Raw genomic sequence first — 22,622 nt, 5'->3', positions numbered from 1 at the left:
CTCGGCAGAGGTTGTAAGTGGGGTTGGTGTGAGATGCTGACACTCCTTTCTGCCCCTCCTTTTTCACCCTTCACCGCTATAGGAAACTACTCTTACTAAAAGGTCTGTAATGTTTCTGTCAGATAGACTTTATTAGAAAACAGACTAAATTTTTAAAATTAGTTATATTAATGGGATCATAACTGGAAAATTTAGCAATTTTAACATTATATTCAGTAAGTATAAAGAGATTTATCTGTGATCATCCTGAAGGATATGGGTTACATGAATGAGCCTCAGGGTAAATGAATGAATGAAAACTTCCACTGAAATATTATATATTTGATTTTATATTTGTTCAGGTTTAAATACAAGACTCAGGAAAAAAGCGTGTATTATGTTCTTAAATTTACTACAGAGAAGATATTTTTTCTATCAACTCCAGTGATTGTCTTTCTTTAGCGAAACTTGATACACTAAATTTGTTATTATATGGACTTCTGTTTCAAATAAGGGATCCTATGACTAGGGTTTTTGCATTTTTTAAATTTCTAAACATCTCTTAGAATTCAATTTGACTTGTATTTCTAAAAAATATTAGTAGTGAGAACACTTAGCAGTTTTCCCTTCCTATCTTTCTCATAATATGGCCTCACTGAATTGACATACTTTCCTCTCCTTCAGGGGAGTCTATATTTTTCTACCTGAGTGTTTTGCTCCTATTTACTTTCTGCTGTAAGTCTGTGTTAGTGAATATTACTCATTATTTGAAGCTTACAGTGTTCATTCCTCTTTAAGTACATAACCACCCAAGTGAAAGATTTTTTCCTTTTACTTTGTTCCTAGAATACATTTAAAACATTTTTCCCCCTATTCTGTAGTCTTTAATTACATGGGTAGTATTTTTCAACCATTTCCACAACTTTTATATCACTGCAAACAGAAGTTTTATAACCATTATGCATAACTCTACTTCTGCCCAGTCCATCCATCCCTCCTCCCCTACTGCCTCCACCCACTACTCCTGGTGCCTCAGATCTACTTCCTGTCCCTGTGAATTTGCCTACTGTGGATATTTCTTTTTTTTTTTTTAATTGGAGGCTAATTACTTTACAATATTGTAGTGGTTTTTGCCATACATTGACATGAATCAGCCATGGGTGTACATGTGTTCCCCATCCTGACCTTTCCTCCCACCACCCTCCCCATCACATACCTCAGGGTCATCCCAGTGCACCAGCTCTGAGCACCCTGTCTCATGCATTGAACCTGGACTGGCAATCTGTTTCACATATGATAATATACATGTTTTAATGCTATTCTCTCAAATCATCCCACCCTCGCCTTCTCCCACAGAGTCTAAAAGTCTGTTCATTACGTCTGTGTCTCTTCCGCTGTCTCGCATATAGGGTTATCTTTACCATCTTTCTAAATTCTGTTTATATGCACTAATATACTGTATTGGTGTTTTTCTTTCTGACTTACTTCACCCTGTATAATACGCTCCAGTTTCATCCACCTCATTAGAATTGATTCAAATGCATTCTTTTTAATAGCTGAGTAATATTCCATTGTGTATATGTACCACAGCTTCTTTATCCATTCATCTGCCAGTGGACATCTAGGTTGCTTCCATGTCCTGGCTGTTGTAAACAGTGCTGTGATGAACATTGGGGTATATGTATCTCTTTCAATTCTGGTTTCCTTGGTGTGTATGCCCAGCAGTGGGATTGCTGGGTCATATGGCAATTATATTTCCAGTTTTTTACGGAATCTCCACACTGTTCTCCATAGTGGCTGTACTAATTTGCATTCTCACCAACAGTGTAAGAGGGTTCCCTTTTTCCACACCCTCTCCAGCATTTATTGTCTGTAAATTTTTGGATAGCAGCCATTCTGACTGGTGTAAGATGGTACCTCATGGTGGTTTTGATTTGCATTTCTCTGATAATGAGTGATGCTGAGCATCTTTTCATGTGTTTGTTAGCCATCTGTATGTCTTCTTTGGATAAATGTCACTTTAGTTCTTTGGCCCACTTTTTGACTGGGTCATTTATTTTTCTGGAGTTGAGCTGCAAGAGCTGCTTGTATATTTTTGAGATTAATTCTTTGTCAGTTGCTTCATTTGCTGTTATTTTCTCCCATTCTGAAGGCTGTCTTCTCACCTTGCTTATAGTTTCCTTTATTGTGCAAAAGCTTTTGATTTTAATTAGGTCCCATTTGTTTATTTTTGCTTTTACTTCCATTACCCTGGGAGGTGGGTCATAGAGGATCCTGCTATGATTTACATCAGAGAATACTTTGCCTATGTTTTCCTCTAGGAGTTTTATAGTTTGTGGTCTTACGTTTAGATCTTTGATCCATCTTGAGTTTATTAAAGTGTTCTAGTTTCATTCTTTTACAAGTGGTTGACCAGTTCTCCCAGCACCACTTGTTAAAGAGAGTGTCTTTTCTCCATTGTATAGTCTTGCCTCCTTTGTCAAAGATAAGGTGTCCATAGGTGAGTGGATTTATCTCTGGGCTTTCTATTTTGTTCCATTGATCATATATGTATGTCTGTCTTTGTGCCAGTACCGTACTGTCTTGATGACTGTTGATTTGTTGTATAGCCTGAAGTCAGGCAGGTTGATTCCTCCAGTTCCATTCTTCTTTTTCAAGATTGCTTTGGCTATTCGAGGTTTTTTGTATTTCCATACAAATTGTGAAATTACTTGTTCTAGTTTTCTGAAAAATACCTTTGGTAGCTTGATAGGGATTGCATTGAATGATTGCTTTGAGTAGCATACTCATTTTCACTGTATTGATTCTTTCGATCCCTGAACATGGTATATTTCTCTATCTGTGTCATTTTTGAGTTCTTTCATCAGTGTTTTATAGTTTTCTATATATAGGTCTTTTGTTTCTCTAGGTAGATTTATTCCTAAGTATTTTATTCTTTTTGTTGCAATGGTGAATGGAATTGTTTCCTTGATTTCTCTTTCTGGTTTCTCATTGTTAGTGTATAGGAATGCAAGGGATTTCTGTGTGTTAATTTTATATCCTGCAACTTTACTATATTCATTGATTAGCTCTAGTAGTGTTCTGGTGGTGTCTTTAGGGTTTTCTATGTAGAGGATCATGTCATCTGCAAACAGTGAGAGTTTTACGTCTTCTTTTCCAATATGGATTCCTTTTATTTCTTTTTCTTCTCTGATTGCTGTGGCTAAAACATCCAAAACTATGTTGAATAGTAGGGGTGAGAGTGGGCACCCTTGTCTTGTTCCTGACTTTGGGGGAAATGCTTTCAATTTTTCACCACTGAGGATAATGTTTGCTGTGGGTTTATCATATATAGCTTTTATTATGTTGAGGTATGTTCCTTCTATGCCTGCTTTTTGGAGGGTTTTTATCATAAATGGATATTGAATTTTGTCAAAGGCTTTCTCTGCATCTATTGAGATAATATGGCTTTTATCTTTCAATTTGTTAATGTATCACATTGTTATAACAAATGGATATGCATTTGTTAGTGTATCACATTGATTGATTTGCGAATACTGAAGAATTCTTGCATCCCTGGATAAAGGCCACTTGGTCATGATGTATGATCTTTTTAATATTTTGTTGGATTCTTTTTGCTAGAATTTTGTTAAGGATTTTTTGTGTCTATGTTCATCAGAGGTATTGGCCTGTAGTTTTCTTTTTCTGTGGCATCTTTGTCTGGTCTTGGTATTAGGGTGATGGTGGCCTCATAGAATGAATTTAGAAGTTTACCTTCCTCTACAGTTTTCTGGAAGAGTTTGAGTAGGATAGGTGTTAGCTCTTCTCTAAATTTTTGGTAGAATTCAGCTGTGAAGCCATCTGGTCCTGGGCTTTTGTTTGTTGGAAGATTTCTGATTACAGTTTCGATTTTTGTGCTTGTGATGGGTCTGTTAAGATTTTCTATTTCTTCTTGGTTCAGTTTTGGAAGGTTATACTTTTCTAAGAATTTGTCCATTTCTTCCAAGTTGACCATTTTATTGGCATAAAGCTGCTGATAGTAGTCTCTTATGATCCTTTGTATTTCTGTGTTGTCTGTTCTGATTTCTTCATTTTCATTTCTAATTTTGTTGATTTGATTCTCCCCCTGCCTTTTTTTTTATGAGTCTTGCTAATGATTTGTCTATTTTATTTATCTTCTCAAAAAAACCAGTTTTTAGCTTTGTTGATTTTGGCTATGATCTCCTGTGTTTCTTTTGCATTTATTTCTGCCCTAATTTTTATGATTTCTTTCCTTCTGCTAACCCTGGGGTCCTTAATTTCTTCTTTTTCTAGTTGCTTTAGGTGTAGAGTTAGGTTATTTATTTGATCTCTCTCCTGTTTCTTGAGGTAGGCGTGTATTGCTATGAACCTTCCCCTTAGCACCACTTTTACTGAATCCCATAGGTTTTGGGTTGTGTTTTCATTTTCATTCGTTTCTATGCATATTTTGATTTCTTTTTTGACTTCTTCTGTGATTTGTTGGTTATTCAGAAGTATGTTGTTTAGCCTCCATGTTTGTATTTTTGATAGTTTTTTTCCTGTAGTTGACATCTAATCTTACCACATTGTGATCAGAAAAGATGCTTGAGATGATTTCAATTTTTTTGAATTTACCAGGGCTAGATTTATGGCCCAGGATGTGATCTGTCCTAGAGAAGGTTCCGTGTGCACTTGAGAAAAAGGTGAAATTCATTGTTTTAGGGTGAAATGTCCTATCGATATCAACTAGGTCTAACTGGTCCATTGTATCATTTAAAGTTTGTGTTTCCTTGCTAATTTTCTGTTTAGTTGATCTATCCATAGGTGTGAGTGGGGTATTAAAGTCCTCCACTATTATTGTGTTATTGTTAATTTCACCTTTCATACTTGTTAGTATTTGCCTTATATATTACAGTGCTCGTATGTTGGGTGCATATATATTTATAATTGTTATATCTTCTTGGGTTGATCCTTTGATCATTATGTAGTGTCCTTCTTTGTCTCTTTTCACGGCCTTTACTTCAAAGTCTATTTTATCTGATATGAGTATTGCTATCCTGCTTTCTTTTGGTCTCTATTTGTGTGGAATATCTTTTTCCAGCCCTTCACTTTCAGTCTGTATGTGTCCCTAGGTTTGAAGTGGTTCTCTTGTAGACAGCATATATAGGGGTCTTGTTTTTGTATCCATTTAGCCAGTCTTTGTCTTTTGGTTGGAGCATTCAGCCCATTTACATTTAAGGTAATTATTGACAAGTATGATCCCATTGCCATTTACTTTGTTGTTTTGGGTTCGAGTTTATAAACCTTTTCTGTGTTTCCTGCCTAGAGAAGATCCTTTAGCATTTGTTGAAGAGCTGGTTTGGTGGTGCTGAATTCTCTCAGCTTTTGCTTGTCTGTAAAGCTTTTGATTTCTCCTTCATATTTGAATGAGCTTCTTGCTGGGTACAGTAATCTGGGTTGTAGGTTTTTCTCTTTCATCACTTTAAGTATATCCTGCCATTCCCTTCTGGCCTGAAGAGTTTCTGTTGAAAGATCAGCTGTTATCCTTATGGGGATCCTCTTGTGAGTTACTTGTTGTTTTTCCCTTGCTGCTTTTAATATTTGTTCTTCGTGTTTGATCTTTGTTAATTTGATTAATATGTGTCTTGGGGTATTTCGCCTTGGGTTTATCCTGTTTGGGACTCTCTGGTTTTCTTGGACTTGGGTGATTATTTCCTTCCCCATTTTAGGGAAGTTTTCAACTATTAACCTCCTCAAGTATTTTCTCATGGCCTTTCTTTTTGTCTTCTTCTTCTGGGACTCCTATGATTCAAATATTGGGGCATTTAACATTGTTCCAAAGGTCTCTGAGGTTGTCCTCATTTCTTTTGATTCTTTTTTCGTTTCCTCTCTGCTTCATTTATTTCCACCATTCTGTCTTCCACCTCACTTATCCTATCTTCTGCCTCAGGTATTCTACTGTTGGTTCCCTCCAGAGTGCTTTTGATCTCAGTTATTGGATTATTCATTATTGATTGACTTTTTTATTTCTTCTAGGTCCTTGTTAAACATTTCTTGCATTTTCTCAATCCTTGTCTCCAGACTGTTTATCTGTAACTCCATTTTGTTTTCAAGATTTTGGATCATTTTTGCTATCATTATTCTGAATTCTTTTTCAGGTAGACTCCCTATCTCCTCCTCTTTTGTTTGGTTTGGTGGGCTTTTATCATGTTTCTTTACCTGCTGAATATTTCTCTGCCTTTTCATCTTGTTTAGATTGCTGTGTTTGGGCTGGCCTTTCTGTATGCTGGAAGTTTGTGGTTCCTCTTTATTGTGGAGGTTCCTCCCTGTGGGTGGGGTGGATCAGTTTCTTGTCAAGGTTTCCTGGTTAGGGAAGCTTGCATTGGTGTTCTTGTGGGTGGAGCTGGATCTCTTCTCTCTGGAGTGCAATGAAGTGTCCACTAGTGAGTTTTGAGGTGTCTATGGGTTTGATGTGACTTTTGGTTGCCTGTATTTTTGTCCTCAGGGTTTTGTTTCTGTGTTGTTGGAGAATTAGCTTGGTATGTCTTGCTCTGAAACTTGTTGGATCTTGGGTGGAACTTGGTTTCAGTGTAGGTATGGAGGCTTTTGGATGAGCTCTTGTTTTTCCCTGGAGTCAGGAGTTTTCTGTTGTTCTAAAGTTTTGGATTTAAGCCTCCTGCCTCTGGCTTTTAGTCTTATTCTTACAGTAGCCTCAAGACTTCTTCACCCATATGGCACTGATGATAAAACATCTAGGTTAATGGTGAAAAGATTCTCCACAGTGGGGGACACCCAGAGAGGTTCACAGAGTTACATGGAGAAGAGAAGAGGGAGGAGGGAGATAGAGGTGACTGTGAGAAGAGGGGGAATCCATAGGGGAGAGAGCAGTCTAGCCAGTGGTCAATTCCCTATTTGCTCTCCACAGTCTGGAACACTCAGAGAGGTTCACGGAGTTCCATAGAGAAGAGAAGAGGGAGGAAGGAGATAGAGGTGACCAGGACCAGAGGAGAGGGAATCAAAAGGACAGAGACCAGTATAACTTGTGATCAGTTCCCTAAGTGTTCTCCACAGCCTGGAACACCTAAAGAGATTCACCGAGTTAAGTAGAGAAGAGAAGGGGGAGGGAGGAGGTAGAGGTGACCTGGGGGAGAAAAAGGAGAGTCAAAAGGGGAGAGACCAATCAAGCCAGTAATCGCACTCCTAAGTAAAAATGGGTACTGAAGATTGGATTCTTAAAGGTACAGAATTGATAACAAATACCAAAAAGCAAAGATTAAAAATCTAGAATAGAGGTTAGACTCTCAAAAATACAGTATTAAAAACCAAAATCTCAAAAGTTATAAAAAAAAATGATATGAAATTTCCTTTAAAAATAGGATCTTTTTTTTTGCAAGGTAATAGTATATTTTAAATATGAAAATAAAGGAGTAATAACATAAACATTTTAAAAAATTAAAAAAATTTAAAAATTATAATAGTAAAATATATCTAGGAATTTCTCTGGAGCTGTTGAGGGCAGTGTGTGGTCAGTTCAGTTTTAGATAGTTCCTTGTTCCAGCTTATACTTCTACTCAAGGTCTATAGGTCCCTTTCAGTGTAGCCAATGCTAACTACAGGGTTTTAATCTGTTGCAGCTATCACTTCCAAAGCCATTCCCTCTTCTTTGTTTATTTTGGCTTACTCTGTTTGCAAGTCTCTTCAGTATCTAAATTCCGCCCTGACACAAGGGTGCAAAGGTGGTCATTTATTTAGGCTCACTTGTTCAATTTTGCTGCGGGGAGGGAGGAACACTGCAAACAAATATCACTGGCTTGTGTGGGGAGTGCTCGCAGTGTCTGGGCCACACTGGGTTTGCCCCCGCTCATGGCACGTGTGCTTTCCCGGTTTACACTGCTCAGGCTCCAGGTTGCTCTGCAGGGGAACTGTCTAAGGTGGGCCCTGGGTTGCGTGTACTTCCCAGGTCTAAGCTGCTCAGGTTCAGGTTCAGGTTCTCAAGTACTCCACAAAGGTGCAGACGCAGTTGGGCCTGCATCTTGTGCCCTTCCCAGGTCTGAGCAGCTCAGGCAACCAGGTGTTTGGCGAGCGCACTCTCCCCAGGTACGATGTGTCTTATCACCTCCCGGGTCCCAGCTGCTCGGTTTCCTGGATGTACAGCGGGAACGCTGTCTCAGGTGTGCCCTGTATCTCCTCTGGGGAGCTGATTTCTGGCTGCGAACCTCCTGGCGTATGTCAACCATCCAGGATCCCAGGAAGACTTGGTTAGCAACTGGGAGCCTGCTCGCAGTTTGGTAGAGGATACTGTCTCTGGGGCCAAGTTTTCCCCTCTCCCTCCAGCTCTGGCTGTCGCCTGCCTGCCTCCCTGCCTCTGGTGGGGGATGGGCTGGTACGCTGCCGGCTAGCTCTCCTATGGTATTCTGTGGTATTTGCTCAGTCCTTTGTCTGGATATTTCATGTAGGTAGAATCATGCAATTTTTGTCCTCTTGTGTCTGGCTTATTTCACTTAGCATAGTTTTTGAGGTTCATTCATTTTGTAGCATGTATCAGAAATTCTTTCTTATTTTGTTACTGAGTGATATTCCATTGTATGTATATAGTGCACTTTGTCTATTTTTATGTTGATGGAAACCTAGGTTGTTTCCACCTTTTGGCAATTTTGAATAATGTTGCCATGAATGTTGACTTGTCCTAGGTATTTTTTTTTCTTTTTGATGTAAATGGAATTGATTTCTTAGTTTCCTTCTTGGATTGTTCATTGCTGTTGTATAGAAACAACTGATCTTTTGTATTGACAGTACCATCAAAATATTATTAAAAGGAATAAATTTAACAAAAATTGTGCAAGACCTGTATACCAAAAACTACAAAACACTACTGAGAGAAATTTAGAAGATGTAACTAAAGAGATTGGCAGTGTTTGTGAATTGAAAGATTCAGTATTGTTAAGATTTTTTCCCCTTAATTGATCTGTTGATTCACTGTATTCTTGCTTAAAATCCTAATAAACTTATTTTCATTGAGATTGACCAGGTAATTTTAAAATATATGTGGAAATACACATCTGCATTAGCTAAGAGACTTTGGAAAGAGAAGAACAAACTTTGAGGACCTGTGTACTCTTGTTTTAATACTTAGTATAGAGCTATAGTAATCAAGACAGTATGGTATAATCAGGAAGAAAGGCGTACTTATCAATGCAGCAGATTAGCAAGAATTGAAATACATCTATATCCATAAGCAATTTATTTTTGGCAAAGATGCCAGGGCAATTCAGTGAGGGAAGGATAGTCTTTTTAACAAATGGTGCTGTATCACTTTGATATCCATCTGTCAAATAGTGAACAGTCCCTTACTTCACACCACATAAATAAATTAACCTCAAATGGATCATAAAAATAAGAAAACAATAAAACTTCTGTAAGAAAATGTAGTGGAAAATTTCAGTAACCTTAGGATAGGTAAAGATTCCTTAAAAAGGGCACAAAAAGCACAAATTTTAAAAGTTTACATTGATAATTATGAAAAGATGCTCAGCATCACTAATCATCAGGTAAAATGCAAGTCAAAAGCACACTGGTATATTACCTAACACCAGTTAGGGTGGCCATTATCACAAAGTGAAAAGATAACATGCTGGTGAGAAAGTGGAGGAAGGGGAAGCCTTCTGCACTGTTGATAGAAATGTAAATTGATATAGCTCTTATGAAAAATAGCATGCATTTTCCTCAAAAAATTAGTAATAGAGCTGCCATGTCATTTAGCAGTCCCACCTTTGGATATGTATTCAAAAGAAAGAAAATCAACATCCTGAAGAGGTACTTGCATTTCCATCTTTACTGCAGCAATATTCACAGTAGCCAATATGTGGGAATAACTTGTCTGTCAGAGGATGAATGGATAAAGAAAATAATGGTATACATGTACAATGGAATGTTATTCAGACTTAAGAAAGAAGGAACTTCAGCCAATTGTGACAACATGGATGAACCTGGAGTACATTATGCTAAGTGAAATAAGCTCTCATTATATATGGAATCTTTAAAACAAACAAAAGTCAAGTCAGAGTGTGGAATGGTAGTTACCAGAAGCTGTGGGTAGGGGATGAACGGAGATATTAATCAAAGGATAGAAACTTTCAGTTATAAGATGAGTAAGTTCTGGAGACATAATGTATAGCATGGTACCTGTGGTTAACAATAAAATATACTTGAAATTTCCTAAGGGAATAAATCTTAAATGGTTTTACACACAAAGAAGTAACTGTGAGATGAAGGATATGTTTATTAGCTTGATTGTGGTAATCATTTCACAGTATACATGTATCAAAACACTATGTTGTAGACCTTAAATTTTGTATTTCTCAATCATACCTCAGTAAAGCAGGAAAAAAATAGATGATTTTGAGTTCATTAAAATATATTCAAAAGATATATGTTTTGTTAAGAAAATGAAAAGGCAAGACAAAAACTGGTAGAAAATATTTGCAGAACATCTATCCAAACAAGGCTATTTATCCAGAATATATAAACAACTCTTACAGGTCCATTATAAGGAGATAACCCAGTAAAAACAAGGGTAAAATTTTGAACAGGCACCTCACCAAGGAAGATACACAGATAGCAACAAATAAGCAAATTAAAAGATCTTTAGCATCTTTTGTCATTAGAGAAATGCAAATAAGAATTATGAGACATACTTTAGAATGAAAATTTTAGAATTAAAAAGAACAGCAATATCTAGTTCTGGGGTAGATGCAGAGGAAATTGATCTCTCATATGTTACAGCTAAATCAAATTCCTTATGATTATACAGTAGAAGTGAGAAATAGATTTAAGGGACTAGATCTGATAGAGTACCTGATGAACTATGGAATGAGGTTCATGACATTGTACAGGAGACAGGGATCAAGACCATCCCCATGGAAAAGAAATGCAAAAAAGCAAAATGGCTGTTTGGGGAGGCATTACAAATAGCTGTGAAAAGAAGAGAAGTGAAATGCAAAGGAGAAAAGGAAAGATATAAGCATCTGAATGCAGAATTCCAAAGAATAGCAAGAAGAGATAAGAAAGCCTTCTTCAGCGATCAGTGCAAAGAAATAGAGGAAAACAACAGAATGGGAAAGACTAGAGATCTCTTCAAGAAAATTAGAGACATCAGGGGAACATTTCATGCAAAGATGGGCTCAATAACGGACAGAAGTGGTATGGACCTAACAGAAGCAGAAGATATTAAGAAGAGGTGGCAAGAATACACAGAAGAACTGTACAAAAAAGATCTTCATGACCCAGATAATCACAATGGTGTGAGCACTCACCTAGAGCCAGACATCCTGGAATATGAAGTCAAGTGGGCCTTAGAAAGCATCACTACGAACAGAGCTAGTGGAGGTGATGGAATTCCAGTTGAGCTATTTCAAATCCTGGAAGATGATGCTGTGAAAGTGCTGCACTCAATATGCCAGCAAATTTGGAAAACTCAGCAGTGGCGACAGGACTGGAAAAGGTCAGTTTTCATTCCAATCCCAAAGAAAGGCAATGCCAAAGAATGCTCAAACTACCACACAATTGCAGTCATCTCACACACTAGTAAAGTAATGCTCAAAATTCTCCAAGCCAGGCTTCAGCAGTATGTGAACTGTGAACTTCCAGATGTTCAAGCTGGTTTTAGAAAAGGCAGAGGAACCAGAGATCAAATTGCCAACATCTGCTGGATCATGGAAAAAGCAAGAGAGTTCCAGAAAAACATCTATTTCTGCGTTATTGACTATGGCAAAGCCTTTGACTGTGTGGATCACAATAAACTGTGGAAAATCTGAAAGAGATGAAAATACCAGATCACCTGACTTGCCTCTTGAGAAACCTATATGCAGGTCAGGAAGCTACAGTTAGAACTGGGCATGGAACAACAGACTGGTTCCAAATACGAAAAGGAGTACGTCAAGGCTGTATATTGTCACCCTGCTTATTTAACTTCTATGCAGAGTACATCATGAGAAACGCTGGGCTGAAAGAAGCACAAGCTGGAATCAAGATTGCTGGAAGAAATATCAATAACCTCAGATATGCAGATGACACCACCTTTATGGCAGAAAGTGAAGAGGAACTCAAAAGCCTCTTGATGAAAGTGAAGGAGGAGAGTGAAAAAGTTGGCTTAAGCTCAACATTCAGAAAACAAAGATCGTGGCATCTGGTCCCATCACTTCATGGGAAATAGATGAGGAAACAGTGGAAACAGTGTCAGACTTTATTTTTCTGGGCTCCAAAATCACTGCAGATGGTGACTGCAGCCGTGAAATTAAAAGACGCTTACTCCTTGGAAGGAAAGTTATGACCAACCTAGATAGCATATTCAAAAGCAGAGACATTACTTTGCCAACAAGGGTCCGTCTAGTCAAGGCTATGGTTTTTCCTGTGGTCATGTATGGATGTGAGAGTTGGACTGTGAAGAAAGCTGAGCACCAAAGAATTGATGATTTTGAGCTGTGGTGTTGGAGAAGACTCTTGAGAGTCCCTTGGACTGCAAGGAGATCCAACCAGTCCATTCTAAAGGAGATCAGTCCTGGGTATTCATTGGAAGGAGTGATGCTGATGCTGAAGCTCCAATACTTTGGCCACCTCATGCGAAGAGTTGACTCATTGGAAAAGACCCTGATGCTGGGAAGGATTGGTGACATGTGAAGAAGGGAATGACAGAGGATGAGGTGGCTGGATGGCATCACCGACTCTATGGACATGAGTTTGAGTGAACTCCGGGAGTTGGTGATGGACAGGGAGGCCTGGCGTGCTGTGATTCATGGGGTCGCAAAGAGTCGGACACAACTGAGCGACTGAACTGAACTGAATTGATGTTACAGCTGTGAATGGACGAAGTCACTGCCACTTTGGAGAACAATTTGACAGTTTCTTATAAAGTTAAGCATACTTTTACCGTATGACAGAGCCATTCTACTCCTAGGTAGATATTTGCTCAAAAGTTATGAAAGCAGATGTCCACACCAATGTTCGGACCAGTATCATTCATGATAGCCTAAAAATAGGAACAACCCAGATGTCCATCAACTTATAAATGTGAATTTTGTGGTATATATGTAGAATGGTATCCTGCTCAGTTTAATAAAAAGGAGCAAGCTACTAATATGTATGCCAATGTATAGCAAAACGTTGTGTTATGAATTTCTCATGGATTTCAGAAAAGGCACAACTGTAGTCATAGAAAGAAGGTCACTATTGCTGGAGAGTTGGTGACAGGGAACTGACTGCAGATGTCAAGAGAAAGCTTTTGGATGGTTGATTGAAATGCTGTATATTGTGATTCTAGTGATGCTTACATGATTGTATCCATTTGTCAAATTCATTAGTTAATTTTATTCATTGTAATTGAATCATCCCACAGTAAAGCTGAATAAAGAGGCACAATTATTTTTATTTTAAAATTAATTTATTTATTATAATTGGAGAATAATTACCTCACAGTATTGTGGTGGTTTTTGCCATATATCAACATGAATCAACCACGGGTGCACCTGTGTAGCCCCCATCCTGAACCCCCCTCCTACCTTCATCCCCACTGCATGCCTCTGGGTTGTTCCAGAGCACAGACTTTGAGTGTCCTGCTTCATGTATCGAAGTTGCATTGGTCATCTATTTTACATGGTAATATACATGTTTCAATGCTATTGTCGCAAATCATTTCACCTTCGCCTTCTCCCACATGGTCCAAAAGTCTGTTCTTTACATCTGTGTCTCTTTTGCTGCCTTGCATATAGGATTGTTGTTGCTGTCTTTCTAAATTCCATATATATGCTTTAACATACTGTTTTGGTGTTTTTGGTGGAGCTCTATATAATAGGCTCCAGTTTCATCCACCTCATTAGAACTGATTCAAATGCATTCTTTATTAATAGCTGAGTATTATTCTATTGTGTATATGTACCAGAGCTTCCTTATCCATTCGTCTGCCGATGGACATCTAAGTTATTTCCATGTCCTGGCTATTGTAAACAGTGCTATAGTAAACATTGGGGTACATGTGTCTCTTTCATTTCTGGTTTCCTTGGTGTATATGCCCAGCAGTGGGATTGCTGGGTCATATGGCAGTTCTGTTTCCAGTTTTTTTAAGGAATCTCTACACTGTTCTCCATACGGTGGCTGTACCAGTTTGCATTCCCACCAACAGTGTAAAAGGGTTCCTTTTCCTCCACACCTTCTCCAGCATTTATTGTTTGTAGACTTTTTGATGGCAACCATTCTAAGTGGCATGAGTTGATACCTTATTGTAGTTTTGATATTCATTTATCTAATAATGAGTGATGTTGAGCATCTTTTCATGTGTTTATTAGCCATCTATATGTCTTCTTTGGAAAAATGTCTTAGAAAAGTATAACCTTCCAAAACTGAACCAGGAAGAAACAGAAAATCTTAACAGACCCATCACAAGCATGGAAATTGAAGCTGTAATAAAAAAATCTTCCAACAAACAAAAGCCCAGGATGGCTTCATAGGTGAATTCTACCAAAAATTTAGAGAAGAGCTAATATCCATCCTACTCAAACTCTTCCAGAAAATTGGAAAGGAAGGTAAACTCCCAAATTCATTCTGTAAGGCCACCATCACCCTAATACCAAGACCAAACAAAGATGCCACACAAAAAAGAAAACTACAGCCAGTATACTGATGAACATAGATGCAAAAATCCTCAACAAAATTCTAGCAAACAGAATCCAACAACATATTAAAAAGATCATACATCATGACCAAGTGGGCTTTATTCCAGGGATGCAAGGATTCTTTAATATTTGCAAATCAATCAGTGTGATACACCATATTAACAAATTGAAAGATAAAAGCCATATGATTATCTCAATTGATGCAGAGAAAGCCTTTGACAAAATTCAATACCCATTTATGATAAAAAATCAAAAAACCTCTCCAGAAAGCATAGAAGGAACATAGCTCAACATAATAAAAGCCATATAGACAAACTGATTGGAAAAGTCAGTGGCACCCCACTCCAGTTCTCTTGCCTGGAAAATGCCATGGATGGAGGAGCCTGGTGGGCTACAGTCCATGGGGTCGCTAAGAGTTGGCTATGACTGAAGTGACTTAGCAGCAGCAGCAGCAGACAAACTGATAGCAAACATTATCCTCAATGGTGAAAAATTGAAAGTATTTCCTCTAAAATCAGGAATAAGACAATAGTGCTCACTCTCACCACTACTGTTCAACATAGTCTTGGAAGTCCTAGCCACAGCAATCAGAGAAGGAAAAGAAATAAAAGGAATCCATATTGGAAAAGAAGAAGTAAAACTCTCACTGTTTGCAGATGACATGATCCTCTACATAGAAAACCCTAAGGATACCACCAGAAAATTACTAGAGCTAATCAATGAATACAGTAAAGTTGCAGGATATAAAATTAATACACAAAAATCCCTTGCATTCCTATACACTAACAATGGAAAAAACAGAGAAAGCGATCCCATTCACTATTGTAATGAAAAGAATAAAATACTTAGGAATAAATCTACCTAAAGAAACAAAAGACCTATATATAGAAAACACTGACGAAAGAAATCAAAGATGACACAAATAGATGGAGAAATATACCATGTTCATGGATTGGAAGAATCAATATAGTGAAAATGAGTATACTGCCCAAAGCCATCTATAGATTCAGTGCAATCCCTATCAAGCTACCAGTGGTATTTTTCACTGAGCTAGAACAAATAATTTCACAATTTGTATGGGAACCCCACAAACCTTGAATAGCCAAAGCAATCTTAAGAAAGAAGAATGGAACTGGAGGAATCAACCTACCTGAGTTCAGACTATACTACAAAGCTACAGTCATCAAGGCAGTATGGTACTGGCACAGAGACAGAAATATAGATCAGTGGAACCAAATAGAAAGCCCAGAGATAAATCCATGTACCTACGGACACCTTATCTTTGACAAAGTAGGCAAAAATATACAATGGAGAAAAGACAACCTCTTTAATAAGTGGTGCTGGGGAAACTGGTCAACCACATGTAAAAAAATGAAACTAGAACACTTTCTAACACCATACACAAAAGTAAACTCAGATGGATTAAAGATCTAAATGTAAGACTAGAAACTATAGAACTTTCAGAGGAAAACATAGGCAGAACACTCTCTGACATAAATCACAGCAAGATCCTCTCTGACCCACCTGCCAGAGTAATGGAAATAAACACAGAAATAAACAAGTGGGACCTAATTAAACGTAAAAACTTTTGCACAATGAAGGAAACTGTAAGCAAGGTAAAAAGGCAGCCTTCAGAATGGAAGAAAATAATAGCAAATGAAACAACTGACAAAGAATTAATCTCTAAGATATACAAATAGCTCATGAGGCTCAATACCAGAAAAATGAACAACCCAATCAACAAGTGGACCAAAGAACTAAATAGGCACAATTATTTTTAAATGACCAAACTTCCTTTAAGTTGTAGTGAATAGTAGGGAATAATAGGTTTCATTATTTTTCAAAACTTTCACAAACAAATACCTATGTGTCATTATTTTTCAAAACTTTCACAAACATGTATCTATGTGTTTTGGCAGGGAAGAGAGAAAGGTTATCTGTAACATGTTGGATATCTAATGAATAGCGTGTGTGCACGCTAAGTTGCTTTACTCTTTGTGACCCTATGGACTTTAGCCCTCCAGGCTCCTCTGTCCATGGAATTCTCCAGGCAAGAATACTGGAGTGGATTGCCACGCCCTTCTCCAAGGGATCTTCCCATCTAACTCATGAGTGCTGATATCTAACTTCACTCATCAGTTGACGATAACAAAGATTATAGTAAAAGAAGATGTGATTTTGCTTAATAAAAAGTAATTGTTATTTAGTATATCAAATGTATAATTTTTATCTTCTTATTAACTATTATCCTCATTGTCATCACTTTAGAAATACAAACCTGGTCGATGTGATGATATTTTGAAATGGAAGCCTCCCAGCCTGAATTCTGTGGATTTTCGCCTAAAAATAACAAGAATGGGAGGAGAAGGGTAAGTATGCACGTTTGATTCCCCATCATTTTTATATGTAATAATACTTTTACTATTCCTAGGTACTTACCCAGAAGTTATGAAAACAGATGTGCATATAAATCGTTGTATTATATAAAGCTTCACTGTCTATCTGATATTTTACATATACCTTCAAAATAAAGTAAAATACTTTTCCAGTATACTTTATATATGTATACTATAAATCTATCTCATTTTCCAAGATTATTTCTTTGATATATTACAGCTCACATTTTGTAGCATCCTTTAAAATTGACCAATTTTAGTCTTAAAAAAAGTTATTTCTAATATTAACACAATGAACTTCATTAAAATGTAAAAGTGAAAATAGATTTTACTTGAAAATAATCCAGTCAAGTGAATTATAAATGTAAGATATTATTATTATTATTGAACGTTTTAAAACAAGCCATTTTTCCTTTGAAGGAAACTGCTTCATGTTTGCATTTGCATAGCAAAAACTTATTTATACTTTATTGGGGTAGAGTTTTAATAGTAGAATTTCATTAAAAATTTTCATAATGTCTATTAAGTGTTAATGTCATGTATTAGTTAATCTTCATACGTGACTTCATTGGTTAGTTGTTGTTGTTGTTAGTTGTTAAGTCATGTCTGACTCTTTTGCAACCCCAGGCTCCTCTGTCTATGGGGTTTCCCAGGCAGGAATACTGGAGTGGGTTGCCATTTCCTCCTCCATCATTGGTTGCTACGTTAGAATAGAAAAAAAGAAACATGCTTTAGCATTAATAAATATTTTCATTGTTTTTCCAAAGCCTTGTTTTATTTTACCTTGTTCCACAATTTTTTATGGCATCTTATGTAAGTAAATGCATAATAACAAAACAAGAAATGTTTAATCAAGGAAATCCTAAAGAGAAAATATATAAGATAACATTGGCAGAAAGCTTAAAAATGTACCAGTGCATGCCATGAAATGCATGCACTTTTTATTTGCCAAAGATAAACCATAGGTTTGTTTTTTTGTAGCTAATGGAATGACGGGTAGATGATGAGTTATGTGACTACAGATTCCAGAAGATTAAGTCTCTTAAGAGATTATATGTTTTCAAATAACAATACTGTGTAGAGTGATGAATCCTAACAAAAAAGAGAGAGTTTATTAAGTTATATATCAGTTTCTAAAACATAGAGTAGTTAATATTTTATGTCCTTAAATAAGAGTTTGTGACTTAATAACAAAGTACAGTTTAGCCAGAACAGCAATCTGGGACCTCAAATAGTGTTGTTTAGGTATTTTACTCTCTATTGATCTGGTTTAATTCAAAGATAGATTGATAACTTTTGACAATAGAATTGGATAAAATATATATATTCTATAGAATAATGTAGAATATTAAATAAAAGAAATAATATTTGTAATCTAGGATATCTGTATGCTGCATATCTGTCAGGAAGAATAATCTTCAGTTTACTATTTATTGATACTTAGCTATGCATTGATATTAATATCAGTTAACCATTTATTAATTATTAACCAGTATTCTCAATACAATGTTGTTATAACACTTAATTACTAATAAGATGAATAAATATTGTTAATATTTTCTGGAAACTGCCCCCAAACACATTCTACCCCCTCTCATCTATATAAAATAACACTGTCTTTGGATAAATATTGCTGAGTAGTAAGCTCAAGACTATTATTCTTCCTAATGAAGTGTTGGGTGTACAGGTATTCTGGGTTGCCAGTTCGCTTTAGAACCTCCAAATCAGTAGTCATGCAAGATGATGCTTGTATGTCTTTCTGGAAGTGCCTTGGAGAATACCACCTCTCTTCTAAACAGTGGTGGCTGAAGGATTAAGTCTGATGGGGCTGCATGCATCTTTTTTTTCCCTTAAAAGACACAAATGAATATGGTTCTTTGGAAATAAGACTTCAAAGATAAAGTGAAATTTGTGAAATTCCTTCATTACTAAATCCTCTATTTTACTTAAATCTCTATTTATAATATTTAGTTAAGAAGTATAAACCTTTGTGTGATTTTGTTGATTGTTTCATTGAGTTTTGAAAGATCATTTTGTTTGGCTTTCTAAGATTGCACTTCTTAGCAACACTTAAAAACTACATGAGGCTACATGTGGAATGACCATTTTTCTAAGTATTAAAAATGATATTAATTTTTCCTTTGTCTATTGCAATTAAATATGACAGAGTATAATTTAGTAGTTTTTCATTTGCTTCTATTCTTAGTATGTTTTAATATATATATATATTTAATTTTACCTATTTGGAATGTCTTATAAAAAATGAATTATCTCTTATTCTTAGTACCTCTTTGAAACATACCAAAATGTTAGCATTAAAGATGATTTTTTTTTATAGAATTAAGCAGGTTATATTGGTGTAGGTACATGATTTATTTATGTAACATGAGTGTCAGTTTTCAAAAATGGAGTATTATAATATAAAATATAAAGTGATAAATATTATATTAAATATGTATTATTCAGTTAGCTGGAGTAATATCCTGTTTTTTCCATGGAGAGAATGTTATGGATGATAGCCGTTTTCATAAAGTAAATGAGTTTGTATCTAATGCTTATATTAGATGCTATATGTCAGAGAGCATTATGGGAAATATACCTGTTATAGTTTGAGAGGAGCCATGTCTCTGAATCATAAGAATCATAACATTTGACTAGTGAAGTGGGACTAAATTATTTAAATGTCATAAGGCAAGCTAATTTCTTTTCTTTGTTCTGCTCCTAAATATTTCTACAAAGTTAAGTATGGAGTGGAATGTCTTGACAGGTATAATATAAATACCAATCTTTGAAAATGTCTGCAATGATTCTTTTTTTTTTGGCAGACATTTGGTCTTTTCACTTCTTGTAGTATCATTTCTTGGAGAAGGCAAGGGCAACCCACTCCAGTACTCTTGCCTGGAAAATCCCATGGACAAAGGAGCCTGGTAGGCTGCAGTCCATGCGGTCGCTAAGAGTCGGACACGACTGAGCGACTTCACTCTCACTTTTCACTTTCCTGCATTGGAGAAGGAAATGGCAACCCACTTCAGTGTTCTTGCCTGGAGAATCCCAGGGACGGGGGAGCCTCGTGGGCTGATGTCTCTGGGGTCACAGAGTCGGACACGACTCAAGTGACTTAGCAGCAGCAGCAGCAGTATCATTTCTGAAAATTTGAACATATTAAGTTAATGTTGATTTCAGTTCAGTTCAGTTCAGTCGCTCAGTCGTGTCCGACTCTTTGCGACCCCATGAATCGCAGCACGCCAGGCCTCCCTGTCCATCACTAACTCCTGGAGTTCACCCACAATCCCATCCATCAAGTCAGTGATGCCATCCAGCCGTCTCATCCTCTGATGTCCCCTTCTTCTCCTGCCCCCAATCCCTCCCAGCATCAGAGTCTTTTCCAATGAGTCAACACTTTGCATGAGGTGGCCAAAGTACTGGAGTTGCAGCTTTAGCATCATTCCTTCCAAAGAAATCCCAGGGCTGATCTCCTTCAGAATGGACTGGTTGGATGGCCTAAAATAACTTGTGTACATCTTAGTAGTTTACATTATATTGACATACAATACAGATTTTCATCTGAAAGCTATTGCATTGCTTTAAAATTATTGTGGGTTTAAATAATCTACAACCAAAAAATACAGTCATTGTCAAAAGCTAGGGTTACAAAGGTTGTCTGTATTTTGGAGAGTGCAAACACTTGAGTACAACAATGTCAGTGACTTATAGTGAGCAAAATAACCTTATTATTTGTATAGCATAGTTTAGAGCACAGATTCTAGAGCCAGGGTGCCTGGGCTTAAATCTTATTAACTATGCTTTGAGCATATTCTTTATTTCTGTGCCTCAAATTCCTCATTAGTAAAATAGAAATTTTACTAAAGAGGAATCACCTCATTGATGCGATGGACTTCGGTCAGTTCAGTCGCTCAGTCACGTCTGAAACTTTGCGACCCCATGGACTGCAGCATGCCAGGCTCCCCTGTCCATCAACAGCTCCAGAGCTTACTCAAACTCATGTCCATCGAGTCGGTGATGCCTTCCAACCATCTCATCCTCTATTGTCCCTTTCTCCTCCCACCTTCAGTCTTTCCCAGAATCAGGGTCTTTTCCAATAAGTCAATTCTTGGCATCAGGTGGCCAAAGTATTGGAGTTTCAGCTTCAACATCAGTTCTTCCAATGAGTATTCAGGACTGATTTCCTTTAGGATGGACTGGTTGGATCTCCTTATGGTCCAAGGGACTCTCATGAGTCTTCTCTGACACCACAAACAAAGCATCAATTCTTTGGTGCTCAGCTTTCTTTAAGGTCCAACTCTCAGATCCATATATGACTATTGGAAAAACCATAGCTTTGACTAAATAGGCCTTTGTTGGCAAAGTAATGTCTCTGCTTTTTAATATGCTGTCTAGGTTGGTCATAACTTTTCTTCCAAGGAGCAAGCGTCTCTTAATTTCATGGCTGCAGTCACCATCTGCAGTGATTTTGGAGCTCAAACAAATAAAGTCTGTCACTGTTTCTACTGTTTCCCCATCTATTTGCCATGAAGTGATGGGACCAGATGCCATGATCTTAGTTTTCTGAATATTGAGTTTTAAGCCAACTTTTTCACTCTCCTCTTTCACTTTCATCAAGAGGCTCTTTAGTTCTCGTTCGCTTTCAACACCTTTTCTCCTTCACCATAAGGGTGGTGTCATCTGCACATCTGAGGTTATTGATATTTCTCCCAGCAATCTTGATTCCAGCTTGTGCTTCATCCAGCCTGGCTTTCTGCATGATATACTCTGCATATAAGTTAAATAAGCAGGATAACAATATACAGCCTTGACGTACTCCTTTCCCAATTCGGATCCAGTCTGTTGTTCCATGTCTGGTTCTAACTATTGCTTCTATATCTGCATACAGATTTCTTAGGAGGCAGGTAAAGTGGTCTGGTATTCTCATCTCTTGAAGAATTTTCCACAGTTTGTTGTGATCCATGCAGTCAAAGGCTTTGGCATAGTCAATAAAACAGAAATAGATATTTTTCTGGAACTCTTGCTGTTTCAATGATCCAGTGGATATTGGCAATTTGATCTCTGGTTCCTCTGCCTTTTCTAAATCTGGTTTGAACCTCTGGAAGTTCACGATTCATGTACTGTTGAAGCCTGGCTTGGAGAATTTTGAGCATTACTTTGCTAGTGTGTGATATGAGTGCAATTGTGTGGTAGTTTGAGCATTCTTTGGCATTGCCTTTCTTTGGGATTGGAATGAAAACTGACCTGTTCCAGTCCTGTGGCCACTGCTGAGTTTTCCAAATTTGCTGGCATATTGAGTGCAGCACTTTCACAGCATCATCTTCCAGGATTTGAAATAGCTCAACTGGAATTCCATCACCTCCATTAGCTTTGTTCATAGTGATGCGTCGTAAGCTCACTTGACTTCACATTCCAGGATGTCTGGCTCTAGGTGAGTGATCACACCATCATGGTTATCTGGGTCGTGAAGATCTTTTTTGTATAGTTTTGTGTATTGTTGCCACCTCTTCTTAATATTTTCTGCTTCTGTTAGGCCCATACCGTTTCTGTCCTTTATTGTGCCCATCTTTGCATGAAATGTTCCCTTGGTATCTCTAATTTT

The 22,622-nt window shown here is 37.2% G+C and overlaps 1 protein-coding gene across 3 annotated transcripts in view; it reads left to right on the top strand.

Annotated features, from left to right (window-relative positions):
* The window catches only part of RNGTT (RNA guanylyltransferase and 5'-phosphatase), a 245,163-nt gene that overhangs the window by 136,846 nt on the left and 85,695 nt on the right, over nt 1-22,622 (top strand). For 2 of the 3 annotated variants that reach the window (XM_025294588.3, XM_006055334.4), the window contains one exon: nt 16,890-16,990. In XM_025294588.3, the coding sequence (XP_025150373.1) occupies nt 16,890-16,990 (101 nt within the window). Of the gene's footprint in view, nt 1-16,889; nt 16,991-22,622 lie in introns of those variants that run through there. The other variant, XR_006542359.1, reaches the window with a different exon arrangement.

Source organism: Bubalus bubalis, chromosome 10 (genome assembly GCF_019923935.1).
Source record: "Bubalus bubalis isolate 160015118507 breed Murrah chromosome 10, NDDB_SH_1, whole genome shotgun sequence".
Classification (NCBI taxonomy): Eukaryota; Metazoa; Chordata; class Mammalia; order Artiodactyla; family Bovidae; genus Bubalus; species Bubalus bubalis.
Note: the sequence above shows the minus strand (reverse complement) of the source record. Positions and strands in the feature narration are given on the sequence as shown.